We start from the raw sequence: 14,770 nt of genomic DNA, 5'->3' as shown, positions 1-14,770 counted from the left end.
TACAGCATAGCGAATATAGTCAACAATATTGTAATAACTATGTGGGGTGTCAGATGACTACCGTATAGGTATCGGGGCAGCACTTTGTAAAGCGTATGGTCTAGCCACTGTGCTGTACCTCTGAAACTAATACAAAATAATGGTGAATGTAAACTGTGAAAAAAAGAAGTCTTAAAAACAAGTGGAGCATGTTGTGAAGACAGCAGAGTAAGATGAAAATTATCCAATTTTAGGAATCAGAGAATCTAAAATCAATAGCCAGTCTGTTTGCTCAATAGCTACATGGCATTGGAAAAATATTTTTATTTCCCTGACTCTTTTCTTATTAGTAATTTAGGGATTGCACTTTCTGAAGCAATATCACAAGATTGTTGTGAGGGTAGATGGAAGGACAAAGTTATCGTTTTTATTACTGTGATTTGGAAAGATTTGAAGCTCAATGGTGATAAAAAAAAACCCTTTATTGTTTATATACTATTATTTTAACCTCCTTGAAGATTAACTGTCCTGTTTTGTTATTTTACACAGTTTCTATGGAAACGAGCCCTCAAAGATCGCTTTAAATATGTTCGAAGACCCATAGAAGATGATGAACAAGTGATGAGAAATAAGTGTAAATTTGGACACCGAAGAGGCCAGAAAAGGAACTCTCTTGCTGATATAAGATTTGATGAAATTAAAATTGTCCAGATAAAAGTAAGATTGGATCTGCAATTGTTCTGACAACTTACTGATTGGTTCATTTGTTCAGGGACAATAAGTAAAAACATTTAAAATAATTAAAACAAAATAAGATATTCTTTTGGTGTGGTCAGAAAGCAAGAAAGTCTATATTTGCATAGTAAATAATGCAAATGACAATATTTCCAAAAATGGGCTTCCAAAACTAGTTCTGAATAGAATTTGTTACTGAACATCTCATGCTTATTCTTTTACAACTTTCAAAAAACCTAGAAAAACCCCTTGTGTTCAGGGTTCTTGAATATCTACCTGTCACCTTAAAATTTATCTTGTGTTCTCACTGTTCTTACTGATAAAAAAAAGTTTTAAATAACCATAATGTAGGGTTAGGTAGCCTGCAGTTTCAAGGTGTCAGGGGAAGGTAAGCCACGTGCATGGATACAAAACTCCACAATTCCCTTTCTTTGCCCAGAAGGGGTCCCACACCAGCCACGGTGGCCGTGAAGATTGTCAGTCACCACCTAAGGTGACTGTGAGGAATGTCGGGTGGAGGACCCAGCCAGGGCCTGGAGTTTCCTCCCTCGGCAGCAGGGTTGCTGGGACCATGTGGGTCCTGGTTGTCTGAGATCCTATACATATTCTTTCCCTACCTCACAGCACCCAAATGCCCTCAGGAACAAAAACGTCCTGTGCTGATAAAGTAGATTGAACTCATTAGGGAGGGTGTCCAAACTACCAAGTGAGGAGCTAAATCCCGTGCTCCCCCAAATCTATCTCCAACCCAATCCAACCTGAATACGTTAATCCTAACTCTTCACCACAAACACATTTATGTTAGTACTTATGTTAGAATACTTATACTTGGTATAAGTATTCTATTTCCTTCTTCAGCTGGTATATTTGCTATTAATAAAGCAACATGTTGGGTCATCTCAATCAACACTATTTATAAGGTCTGGGGATAGTAATATTTTAAAGCAATATTTTTATAAATCATTCAGCCAAGTGTCTACAAAAAGAACAGTTTTGTGCTGACTGGCATGGCTCAGTTGGTTGAGCATCCCACGGAGCAAAAGGTCAACAGTTGGATTGCCATTCAGGGCACATGCCTGGGTTGTGGATTTCTCTCTCTCCCTTCCCATCTCTCTAAAAGCAATGAAAAAAATGTCCTCAGGTGAGGATAAAACAAAAAAATTAATAAAAATATACTACTTTGTAACTTTCACGTCTTTATTAGGGCTGGCTCCAATGGTAGGAACAGTGCAGGCAGGCAGTCCAGTGCAGAGGCTTCTCCGTGAAGTACAGTTTGTGTGCGAGGCCCCTGGACAGAAATGGTTGCTAGGTTCTGCTTTCCCATTTGGGCCCTGTTAGCCACCAGGAGCCCTTCCTCCTAGGTGCCTTCCCCCTGGCCTCCTCAGGGTTCACAAAATTAAGGAACATGACATGAAGGTGGGAGAAAGCAAGGTGGGAACTGGATTACAAAATAGTTTAAGTTTATGTGCTCTCTGGGAGGTGGTCCACTTTAGAAGGAGGGGTCTGGAAAGGGAGCATTTCAAGGTGTGATTACCTGAATGCACAGAAAGACTGGACAGGGCTTGCTCAAGGCAAAGACAGGCCTTTAACTAATGAAGTTGTAAGGCCTGGGATGGGACTACCAGCCATGACCTTCCCAGTTAGGAATTTGTGACCAGATCACCCTGTGAGGTTACTTTCCATAAAACCCCCCTTTTGTTCACAAGACAGATATAATTAGATTCTTGAAACATAGACTTAACTGAGTAATTTCCTAGGTTACTGACCATATTATTCAGCTTAAATGATGAAGACACTGTTTTTAAATGTTTGTAGGAATTAAATGGAACTTCCTGACAGTATAGTGAAATTATACTTTATACTGTAGGGGTTTTTGTTTTTTTTTTTTTGTAAAAAGCCTCAGGTGTTAATTAAATGAGTGAATCACTCTTTGCCTCATACATTACGGTCATTGCACTGGGGGCTTTCTCTGGTTCTGTTCATTCCTTTTTGTCCCCATTCCAATCTGCCTTCTTCCCCACTTCTGCCTTTGGCACCCATTCTAGTGTCTTTCATATAGATCTTTTTGTCTGTGCTTCAAACAAACGAAAGTGTTTCAAAATGTGTACTGTCACTTTGGGTTTGCATATGTTTGACTTAATGTAAATGGTATTCTGTTCCTCACTCCTGTCTCACGTTTCACTTAAACTCACTCATGGTCCTATGTGTGTTCCTTGTCCATGATTGTACAGGTTATTAAGTGCGCCTGGCCTCAGGCCTTGGTTGTCCCCATGAGGAACTGCAGTGCAGAGAATCCCATCACCTCTGTCTGGTTATGGGTCCGTCTGTGTGTTATCTGTTTGGGTTGCACACTGGAAGTGCAGCTGATGGGGCGGAGGGCATGCACGTACTTAATCTGACCAATTACTGTCCAAAAGACTTTGTTAGGCTCACTCCCACGGTAGTGCATATCCCTGTGCTTTCTCTTTTTAGCCCACACAGTATCTAGGACGGTGGTGGGAGGATTTAATAAATGCTTATAGGGTATCTCAAAGTCCTTCAAATGTTTGCTAAATAGATCAACTAACTTCCAGGTGTTCAGTTACTAATGCTGTACTTACAATGCATTTCTCTCTTAAAACATTTTCCTTTCCTACTTACTGGGTATAGGCCCTTTACATAGTGTCTTTAAAGTAGACTTTTAATAATATAAAAGAATTATTAAATTCTCATGAAGCTGTTTTTGTGTGCTAGCTTTCTTTGGATTAGAAATGAAATGCAGTTGAAAGTTACGCAAAAACTGCTTACATAGTCAAATGATAAGAGTATCTACCAAGTTCCTTTGATTTCTCCTATGGCAGTTACTCTTTGTTTCTTACCTCACCCGACACAAAATGATTTATTGCCCAAATACTAATTTTTATAGCCTTTTCCACAGATGTTGTTCTCCTGGTGAAAAACTGAACAAGGCAACAAAAGGTGAAGAAAAATGTTGACAGCCAAGTGCATTTTGGATGTAATGCAATTATTGTCATGGGCAGGTGGCAGATGTACCAATACTGTGAAGTTGTACGAGTTAGCTGTGCACTTGGGAGCGTGGGGCAGAGTTGCGGCAGTTTCTCTGCCGACTGACTGAGACACATGACTAAAAGCTAAGCAAAGAAACGTTTCCAGTGCCAAAGTCCAACTGATGACAATGGAATTGAAAATGAGACCATTGGAATTTGGTACGGGGAAAACCATAGTGTCTAACGGAGCACTGTGCTGCAGAATATAATCCAAACCACATGTGTAATTTGAAATTGTCTAGTAGCTATATTTTATTTTTTAAAGTATATTTTATTGTTTATGCTATTACAGTTGTCCCAATTTTTCCCCTTTGCCCCTCTCCACCTGGTACTCCCATTCCCTCCAACAATTCCCCGCCTTAGTTCATGTCCGTGAGTCATACATACAAGTTCTTTTGCTACTCCATTACCTATACTATCCTTAACAAACAACCCTGTTTATTTTGTACCTATCAATTTTTGCTTCTTAATTCCTGCAGCTTCCCCCATTACTCCCTTGCCCCTTCCATCTGATAACCATCCAAATGATAACCATATCTATGAGTCTGTTCCTGTTCTGCATGTTTGCTTAGTTTGTTATTTGGATTCAGTTATTTATAATTGTGAATTTACTGCCATTTTAATATTCATCATTTTGATCTTTTTCTTATATAATTCTCCTTAGCATTTCATATAGTAATGACGTGGTGATGATGAACTCCTTTAATTTTACCTTGTCTGGGAAGCACTTTATCTGCCCTTCAATTCCAAATGATAGCTTTGTTAGATAGAGTAACCTAGGTTGTTGATCCTTGCTTTTCATCACTTTGACTAGTTCTTGCCAGTCCCTTCTAGCCTGCAAAGTTTCTTTTGAGAAATCAGCTGACAGTCTTATGGGAACTCCTTTGTAGGCAACTGTCTGCTTTTCTGTTGTTGCTTTTAAGATTCTCTTTATCTTTAACCTTTGGCATTTTAATTATGTTGTGGCTTGTGATCCTCTTTGCCCGTCTTGTTTGGGACTTTCTGTGCTTCCTGGACTTACATGTCTATTTCCTTCACCAAATTAGGGAAGATTTCTTTCATTACTTCTTCAACTAAGTTTTCAATTTCTTGCTCTTCCTCTTCTCCTTCTGCACACCTATGATTTGGATATTGGCACATTTGGAGATGACCCAGAGTCTTCTTACACTGGTTTTTTTTTTTTAATTCTTGTTTCTTCTTCCTGTTCTGATTGAATGCTTTTTTCTTCCTTATGTTCCAAATCATTGATTTGATTCTCAGCTTCATCCGCTCCACTATTGGTGTCTTACAGATTTTTCTTTATTTCACTTAATACAACCTTCATTTTTGCCTGGGTCCTTTTTATGGCAATGAGTTCCTGGAGCATCCTGATAACCAGTGTTTTGAACTGTGCATCTGATAGGTTGCTTATCTCCATTTCACTTAGTTCTTTTTCTAGAGTTTTGCTCCGTTCTTTCATTTGGGCCACATTTCTTTGTCTGCTCATTTTGGTGGCCTCCTTTTGTTTGTTTCTGTGTATTAGGTAGAGCTGCTTTGACTCCTTGTCTGAGCGCATCTGTTAAGTTGTATGCGTCAGAGCCTTGGTTTATTGCCAGGGTGGGACAACTTGTGTCACTGTTCTGTTGCTCTGTGTTGGGGAGGGCTCACAGAGGGGACAATGCTGCTGCTGGCTTCTGGAGTTTTGCCAGAGAGGAAGCTGTCTTCTCACCAGCATATTTACTTTCTCCCCATATGCTACTGGTGCCCTTCCAGCTGCTGCCCTTGTGCTGAATCTTAGAGGGGGTGGGTCTACTTGGGTTTTATAAGTCAGTTGCAGGCCCTTTAAGAGGATGCAGATTCTTCTACTACCCCAACCTCCACTGGTTTTTACAGCCAGAAGTTATGGGGACTTACCTTCTTGGTGCTGGGACCCTGGGCTGGGTCGTCTGGACTGGGGCCAGGATCCCTCACTCTTGAGGTATCCCTCCTGTTGTTTATCCACCACACACAGATGTGGGACCGCCAGTTCCCGTCTCCACGCCTCTGTGTGCCACTCCGTGCCTCCACTCCTCTCTACTCCTCTCCACCCCTCTCCACACTACTGTGTGTCTACCCCTCCTACCCATCTGGATGAATTTGGCTTCTTTAAATCCTTTGTTGTTAGACTTCCATATAGCTAAATTTTCTGACAATTCTGGGTGAAAATTTTTTTTTGGAGTGTAGCTGTATTTTTTGCTATAGTTCTGTGTGGAGGGGTGAGGTGTGTTTCCCTATGCCTCCATCTTGACTGGATGTCCTTCAGTAGCTATATTTTAAAAAGTATAAAGACTCTTAGCTATAGAACCATTACATAGTGTTTTAAAGTAGATTTTTAATACTGTACTTATAAGAATTACTAAAATTTCATAACAAGACACTTTCAAACTTATTCAGATTGCAAGATGTAGAGCAAATTATGTTTAATAAAAGTCAAGGTGCGATATTATTTATTTATGGGTGGCATATTATAACTGCATTTTAAACCATGCTGTGTCCTACTACTTCAAAAGAAGTCTCAATTTTCTGTTAAAAGGTAAATAAGAAATACTGTCCTCCTTATTTCTGTTCCAGTTGTTAGCTCAGAAGTTGATGAGAGCTGAGCTTTCTGCTATTCCACCCAGCACTCTAGTAGCTGTAAGTCACTGTGGTGTTGGAGTACAGAGCACATTCTATGTTGCTCACCAGCACTGGTATGATTAAAAAGGCATGGCAAACACTCCTGATCCTGTTTGTTTAAATCTAACTCGTTAATGTTCTGGATAATTTATGCTGATTCCTTTTAAGTTATGAAGCCTGCCGATGACTCCTGCACTTCCCATCCATGATCAATTCATTACCATTCTTGGCTGGAAGTGATCTGTTTCTTGTTTTATGCCTCTTTGCATTGATGTCTTCTTCAGCATGTCCCCTAACTGTCTCTGCCTGGTGAGACAGACACCCAGCAGTCGCCTCTGCTGCAGCTGCTGTTGTGTAAGATTTAGACATTGCTCATTCACTAGTTTCCGCATTGGAACAAGGCCATCTCCTCAGAGAAGTGGGGAGGGGCTACACCAAGACAGGAACCCCACCCTTGATTATCTCAGTGCTTGGGAAAGTCACCTCCCCTTTGAGAGTCTCAGTTTGCTCATCAGTAAAGTAAGAGGTATCGACCAGATGATTTCTAAGTTCCTTCCAGCTCTCATGATCAATAAATCAATCTAAAAGGTAAGACTTTTAAAGTCTGATATAGCCAGCTATTCCTTTTAATAAGGAAGGTCACTATAATCTAGTCTACAACCCACTGGCATTATGTGAATCTGACCAGGTAAAGCTTCCTAGAAATTCCACTTTCCGTGATATTTCATGACTTGGGTGAGGGTTTAGGGGAAGCAATGTATCATGTGTCTGGTAGTCCATAAATGTCAATATCAGCAATTATAGAACCTCTGCTATACTGCAGAAAAAGGAAAGTTGTTTATATATTCAATAATTATGTGGAATCTAATGAACAAACTGAACTAACAAGGAAAATGGGGACAGACTCATAGATGGAGAGCAGGACCACAGGTAGCTGGAGGGGAGTTGAGGGGGTGGGGTGAAGGGATTGAGCAAAAAGGTAAAAGGACTCATGGACGTGGACAACAGTGGGGTCATGGCTGGGGGAAGGGGCGTATAAGGGGACTAAATGGTAATGGGAAAAATACAATAAAGATTAAGTTTAAAAAAGCATTTTCCTTTACTTTTAAAATTTGGGATTTTTTCTTAAAAATGTGTCATTATATACATTTGGGACTAATAAAAGCATGTACACAGTATATGTGTAATTCATGAGACAACGAACTCTGTGCGCTCAACATTCACAGTTAGAACTGGAACACCCACACCTCATGTGCTGGTGTTTCCGCCCCTCTCATGCCTGCCTTTCCAACAGTACTGCCCCCTGCTCTGAATTTATGTTTATCATTCATCTGTTTTTTAAATACATGATTTTATCACTTATGCATGATTCCTTTGCATAAATTTGGAGCACTCTGTTTTGAAAAGTTAGTAGAATTTATCTACAAAACCCTCAGATCTTTGTATTTCTTTGTGGAAAGACTAAGTTAATGTAAGGTTATAGGAACATCTTTTTAGTCTTGTTAAGTTACATCTTTCTAGGACTTTGTTCACTTGGTCTAAGTCCTGTTAGTCATCCTATGTTCACAGATAGTGGGTTTACCTGACGCTTTCCTAATGTGCTTGTGAAGGCCTTGATGAAGGAGCATTTTAGGCTCATTATCAACGTTTTCGTCCTTTACAGGTAACACCTGTTCCCATTCCCGTCAGGTAGACAGTTTGCCAAGATGCCAATCCAAGTGCAGTTTTAGCTGAGTACCCTTGCAACTAATTTTTCTAGACTTTTTTCTCAAAGTTTAGATTTTTTTTTATTATTATTGTTATTCAATTACAGTTGTATGCCTTTTCTCCCCATCCCTCCACCCCACCCCAGGTGAACCCACCTCCCTCCCCCCCCTCCACCCTCCCCCTTGGTTTTGTCCATGTGTCCTTTATAGTAGTTCCTGTAATCCCCTCTACCCACTGTCCCCGCCCCCCCCCCACCCCCCCGCCCTGGCTATTGTTAGATTGTTCTTAACTTCAATGTCTCTGGTTATATTTTGTTTGCTTTTTTCTTCTATTGCTTATGTTCCAGTTAAAGGTGAGATCATGTGGTATTTGTCCCTCACTTCCTGGCTTATTTCACTTAGCATAATGCTCTCCAGTTCCATCCATGCTGTTGCAAAGGGTATAAGCTCCTTCTTTCTCTCTGCTGCGTAGAATTCCATTGTGTAAATGTACCATAGTTTTTGGATCCACTCGTTTGCTGATGGGCACTTTGGTTGCTTCCAGTACTTGGCTATTGTAAATTGTGCTGCTATGAACATTGGGGTGCACAGATTCTTTTGGATTGGTGTTTCAGTGTTCTTAGGGTATAATCCCAGCAGCGGAATTACTGGGTCAAAGGGCAGTTCCATTTTTAGTTTTCTGAGGAAATTCCATATTGTTTTCCACAGTGGCCTCACCAGTCTGCATTCCCACTAACAGTGCACGAGGGTTCCCTTTTCTCCACATCCTCTCCAACATTTGTTTGTGGATTTGTTTATGTTGGCCATTCTGACTGGTGTGAGATGATACCTCATTGTGGTTTTAATTTGCATCTTTCTGATGGCTAGTGATGCTGAGCATCTTTTCATATGTCTCTGGGCCCTCTGTATGTCTTCCTTGGAGAAGTGTCTGTTCAAGTCCTTTGCCCATTTTTTAATTGGGTTGTTTGTCTTCCTGGAGTGGAGTCGTGTGAGTTCTTTATATATTTTGGAGATCAGGCCCTTGTCTGAGGTATCACTGGCAAATATGTTTTCCCATACTGTTGGTTCTCTTTGTAATTTGGTGCTGTTTTCTTTAGCCATGCAGAAGCTCTTTATTTTGATGAGGTCCCATTTGTTTATTCTTTCCTTTATGTCCCTTGCTTTAGGGGATGTGTCTATGAGGATGTTGCTGCGTAGAAAAGTTTAGATTTTTTAATGAACTATGTTGGGGCTTTCTTAGTCATCCCCCCTCTTCCCAAATGTATAGTGAATATAATAGACAATTTGATGATTTAGGAACACAAAATATACACTATAATTATTTTGAGTTTGGAATATATGATGTGGTACTACTGCTATAAAAAGGCATTGAAAGAGACAAAAATGCCTTTCAAACCTTTTAATTAATTTCAAACCTTTTTATCTCTTAATATTTCATCTTCTAAAATTTGAATGGTAGAAATAAGCATGCCTGTGAAGTGTGAACCTTCTAGATAATCTAGATTTCCCTGTAAAGGGGTGTGTAAGATATGAAGGTACTCATAGATCTGCCAAGAGAACAGATAATTCCACAGTAAGTAATTACCTATCTTGATTTGTTCACAGAGTTAAAGAATGTCCATTTGTTAATCATGTTCAATGCCAAGTGTAATTACACATGCTGCTGCTCATCTTATCTGTGCGTTATAATTTTATATATATATATATACACACACACACACAATGAGTGCAATACAACCTATGATTTAAGTTTTCACAAAGTGTTAACCTGCAACTTGAAATATGGAACACTGATATTTTGACATTATTTTTCAGGAAGAAGGTATTTGTTTAGATTCTGAGATAGATGAACATATTAGCTGGTTTCAGCATGAATATGTGAAAACAGAAAGGGACTGGAGAGAAATTGATAAGAGGATGAGCCAGACTTTGCAAATAAGAAGGAAGCTGATTGGCAGCAGAACGCCTGTGAAGGACATTCTTAAAATGTTTCCTTTCTTGAAGTGCCCTTATCAGGTACCTTTATTCTCTTATAATACTCTGTGATTATAGTGTCCAAATTGATTTGTCTCTTTCCTCTTCAAGTGGTAACAGCACTATATAACACGTGTTAATCTCAATAGGCTACAACTAGGGCCATTTGCTGAGCATTTCTGGAACCCATTTCTAATAACATGCACAGGCCGCCTCAGATTTACAGAGTTCCCTGTCATTGGATACACTGCGGAGGCCAGGGACCACTACTTCAGAGTATTTTGGAAGCGTTAAACATTTTCCCTTTGCATACATTTAGAAAATCAAGATAGGTTATTAAGGAACTGTTAGTATACAATATTAGTCAAAATCTATTTCTTTATGATCCCAAATCACGTCATAAAGTGATCCTGAAATATATGAAGTCTAAGGGGCAATTCAAATACTCTGCCTTTTAGGTGGCTTTTGGAGGGTCCTATTGCAATTGTAGTGGAATTTTAGCTTTAGTATATAATGGAAGATTCATTAGAGTTTTTACCTGAGTGCACATTTCACGGAAGAATTCCTTGGGTGCAGTCAAAATGAAATTTTGCATATTTTTCTCCTTCCAAAAATAATCCCCACAAAAATAGGAATCTTCCTGCAGTTTTGTTTTATTTTTATAATAATGCCAATAGCAGGCATCTGAACTTACTGTGTAGCAGGTGTGTTTTCATCACTGTACAGCAACCCCACCTTGATTATTGCTTGCTTTCTCTTAACATGGTTTTTGTAATGACTGCACTTACTAAATAAAGTTGTTGACTTCTTGTTTTAAATAAAGAGCTACCCATTTCAGGTTTCTTCAGGAAGTACCTCCCTGACTCGGTGATTTGCAGCTAGCTGGGATTTTCAATTGATAAAATCCTTGTGCTTCCTAAAATAAAAGCAAGCTTGACCTTACTTATAAATAGCCAGTTAACAAACAATTCCTATAGTTCCTATAGCCCCTGCTACAAATCACTGCCCACCACTTGTTGCTACCACCACTGTGAACACACTTGGAGCTTAGGGAGCTGGGGACACAGGTGTGTCGAGAGAAGCAGGTGTGGGAAACAGGTCCTAGGAGTTTACACGGACCCTCCATTACCACCTCTACTCATCAACCTCCTACCCTCTTTCTCTCGACAGAAAATTAAAAAACAGATTCTTTCTTAGACTATCTAAAATATCAACTAGGAATTTGTTACTGAGACCCATTGGATATGGCACAAGTAGGAGGAAGTTGAGGAAGGCAAAATACCGAACCCAAATTTAAACAGCTCTCCAAATTTTCCAATAGAACCTTTGAGATGCTAGTTTTCACCTTACTGAGAAACTATTTGAACAATCACAATTTAGGACTTAAGTGAAGTACATAAAAATCCCCAGCTAATATGATATTTACAACTATATGTTAATAAGTACAACATATATTGATTGAATTTACAGTAGAGAAAGCTGGCTGGCAGATTTCATTTTGAACAAGTGATAAAAGCGAAAATTTCCAATAATGGGAGTAATTTCCAATTACCATCTTGTGCTTCCTGATGCGATGAGAAGTGTCAGTATTGCCAAAAATGCACAAATCAAGAAGAGACACCGTACAAACCCAGACTAAGTAATTGGCTGCTGCCAATTATGACATTAAAAAATGTCAAGGAATATGAGGAAAAACCAAGCAGCTCATTCAGACTGAAGGAGACTAAGGAGACATGATCTCTAAATCTCACATCGTTCTGGCTCAGAACCTGAATTTATGAAGAGTGTGACTGGAACAACCGGCAAGCTCGAGTGGGGTCTGTGGATTAGATTTTCCTGATTTCGATGGTTATGCTGTGGGTGTATAGGGAGAGTGTCCTTGTATTAGGAAGTACACAATGAAGAACTAAGGGGTAAGAGACCATGTTCACAGCTTTCAAACGGATCAAACGTCAGCACTGGGAGAAGTTGCATGAAGGGCATCTGTCAGCTCTATCTCAGTAACTTTAACATAAACTTGAAAATAAAAGGTAACAAAATTCCTAGCCTATCTGAGCCCAGGAAAGCGCAGGAAGATTCACGGTCTTCAAGCTCCACTTCACAACTCCCGGCTGAGAGAATCCCCGTGTAGGGTATTGATCTAGATCCGTGGGCCCGCGAGGGCTGCCTGGTAACAGAACCATATGCCTTTAAGAGACTGTGCACTCTGGTTTCCGGGTAACTTTCGGACCTTATCTTTGGGCCATGGGTGACCTACCAAAATAGGAAAGAAATGACGAGAACTGGTGGGCGGTATGTGACTGCTTTTTATAAAGTTTTAGGGAAAGTGACTTACATTCATTCCTACCAGTGTGGATGATGAATGGTCTTATAATGCCACTTTGTCAAAAAAGGGTGAGGAGGGGACAGGGTTGATGGAATTCCCTGGGGGCGGGGAATAACTTAGCCAGTGGTGAGAAAAAGTGGTGGTGGGTAGAGGGGATGCCATTAAGGTAAGCCAGCTCTGCTGCCACCTTGTAGTCGAGTATCTTGCCTGTACTTTGTTTGTCACAGCTTATTTCTATCTGATCTTTCAGTCTCTAAAGCTGTCCTTTTTCCTTATTATCCCCCAAGGGCACTAAGTTTTGGTATTTTTCAAGGTTTGTCCCCCCAAATGTAAGTTTTTTCCTTTTGCCTCTTGTTGGTCCCTGCCAAAACATACAGTGTAGTTTACCTAAAGAACCGTAAGATCCTAGGATTTTAGTTAGGTAACCCAAATGGTTAAAATATGCACATGTTCTCTGGAACCCTCATTCAATTGAGTCTGCACCCAGTTTTCCTTTTATGGGCTCTGGTTTGCCATGTCTGTTACTTATCTTTTCCTATTCACTTCAGGCTTTCATTCTTTTCTCCTTCTCTCTCGTAAGTCTTTACTTCTCCACCAAAGCAACTCAGATGCCTAGTATGTATTTTAAACTCCATTCAAAGTGTAAAATAACCCTAAAGAGTTATTAGCTTCCCTTCCATTAGCTGTTTTAGTGATCTGGTATCTTTTCTTCTTTCAGATGTTCAGAGAATTTCAAGTTCTTACAAGAACAGATATTTGTAAGAAAACAAGGCATATTTTGGAGTCCTATTCAGAAAATATACTGACTTCTTTTCCAGTGGCGGACAACCCAATCAGTATCGCATTGCAAGAAAAAATGAAACAGCACTCAGATGAGGACACATTGAAACGTTGGTAAACCTGAGAGCAAAGTGATCTGGTCTCAGTCTCGGTTATCCGTGTAGTTCAGGATGACTGGAAAAGTTCCGTTTTGATAGTATGTAACATTTAGTGAAAAAACATGTAGAAAAGAAAAAACCTCTCCAACAGGAGGTGTTGGGTGTAAATATAAAAAGTCCACTTGGTACTATAAAACTGTATTTAGGGAGCCAATAATCTGTTAATTTCATAACCTAAATCACAAGGTGAAACTTGATAAAAATCATCCTGACTGAGGGACAGATTATAGCATTCTTATCTTCTCCTGGCCGAGATCTAGGGGGAGAACATGGGATCTTGAAAGTTTATCAGGTGGGCATGTTGGTTAAAAATGGTTGTGGAACATCGATCTAAGGAGGCTAGTTTGTTCTTTGCAGAAGGCAGTGATTGAAAAAAATCTAGATGCTTTATACTGGCTTTGCTTAGCACAGTTCATACAAGCTTATTTTTACTTGGACTGGAGCATGTTTGCTTTGACAGATATGAAGATGACAGCCACATGTTTAGTCCTACCAGACGTTTTTGGGGATGATCCCAGCCTTTTTGTCATTGTGAATGAGAAGGTATGCAGTATATCAATGATCACTGGTTTGACATTTCACATCTTCATATTCAAAGGCAGGATGGCGCTCTATTTGGAAGTATGTTTTGTCATTTTTACAAACATATGCTAAGCTGCAACAAGCTCATTCATTACAATAAAATGGTGAAATCCAGGCACCTTGTAGTATTTTGTTATTTTACACATCATACTGTCTTGTCTTTTCAGGTGCAAGTGTCTACACCCGTGTTAGAAGTTAAGAACCCTTTCGACATCGATGTCTGTGAATTTTCCTTGTATGTAGAAAAGGAGAGACTCACAAAAGTGGATGACTGTGTCACAGCCTTGGCTGCTCTGGTTGCAGCCTTTCACGTATTTGGGATCCAGTGTCCCAGACGACTGTCCCAAACCCTCAACTTCCTGGAAACGTTGATTTTTGATATGCACAGTCCCTATTTTCCTTCTATGAAAGAAAAGGAGAAGGAAGTAGGATTTCAACTTTCAGTCACTTAACAGCATGCCTAGTATTTTATCAGAACTGATCTCTGGGACAGCTGAAACTTTATAAAAAAATTCTTTGAATTAGGGTTGTGGTAGATATTAGAAAATCATCGTGTCTCGAAGATGTGAATAAATCAAATGCCTTCTGTCTTGAATCTTAAATACTTTGTGCAAATCTGTAATAAAATACTACCTAAATGAAGAGCTGTTTATTTTGAGTTTGAAGGAATTCTATGGTCCAAGTTGCACTTTGATGGGTGCATTAGTTTTTAAAGGACACTACACTTCGTATTTGCTCAGGACCTTTGGTTTAGGGTATGAACTTGCACTTAACACAATACGCCCACCTTTGAAAGGCTTAATGCCAAGGAACTACACATTTGGGGTCTGCGGGCTGCCTCCTTGGTCT

The 14,770-nt window shown here is 39.7% G+C and overlaps 1 protein-coding gene across 3 annotated transcripts in view; it reads left to right on the top strand.

Annotated features, from left to right (window-relative positions):
• The window catches only part of SAMD3 (sterile alpha motif domain containing 3), a 31,421-nt gene extending 16,885 nt beyond the window's left edge, over positions 1 to 14,536 (top strand). For all 3 annotated transcript variants that reach the window (XM_045189040.2, XM_053914019.1, XM_045189039.2), the window contains 5 exons: positions 529 to 696; positions 9,917 to 10,117; positions 13,120 to 13,291; positions 13,800 to 13,882; positions 14,089 to 14,536. In XM_045189040.2, the coding sequence (XP_045044975.2) occupies positions 529 to 696; positions 9,917 to 10,117; positions 13,120 to 13,291; positions 13,800 to 13,882; positions 14,089 to 14,373 (909 nt within the window). In that variant the 3' untranslated portion in view covers positions 14,374 to 14,536. The remainder of the gene's footprint in view (positions 1 to 528; positions 697 to 9,916; positions 10,118 to 13,119; positions 13,292 to 13,799; positions 13,883 to 14,088) is intronic.
• Positions 14,537 to 14,770: the final 234 nt, after the last annotated feature.

This window comes from Desmodus rotundus, chromosome 11 (assembly GCF_022682495.2).
Source record: "Desmodus rotundus isolate HL8 chromosome 11, HLdesRot8A.1, whole genome shotgun sequence".
Classification (NCBI taxonomy): Eukaryota; Metazoa; Chordata; class Mammalia; order Chiroptera; family Phyllostomidae; genus Desmodus; species Desmodus rotundus.
This window is presented reverse-complemented; position numbering and strand designations above follow the sequence as displayed.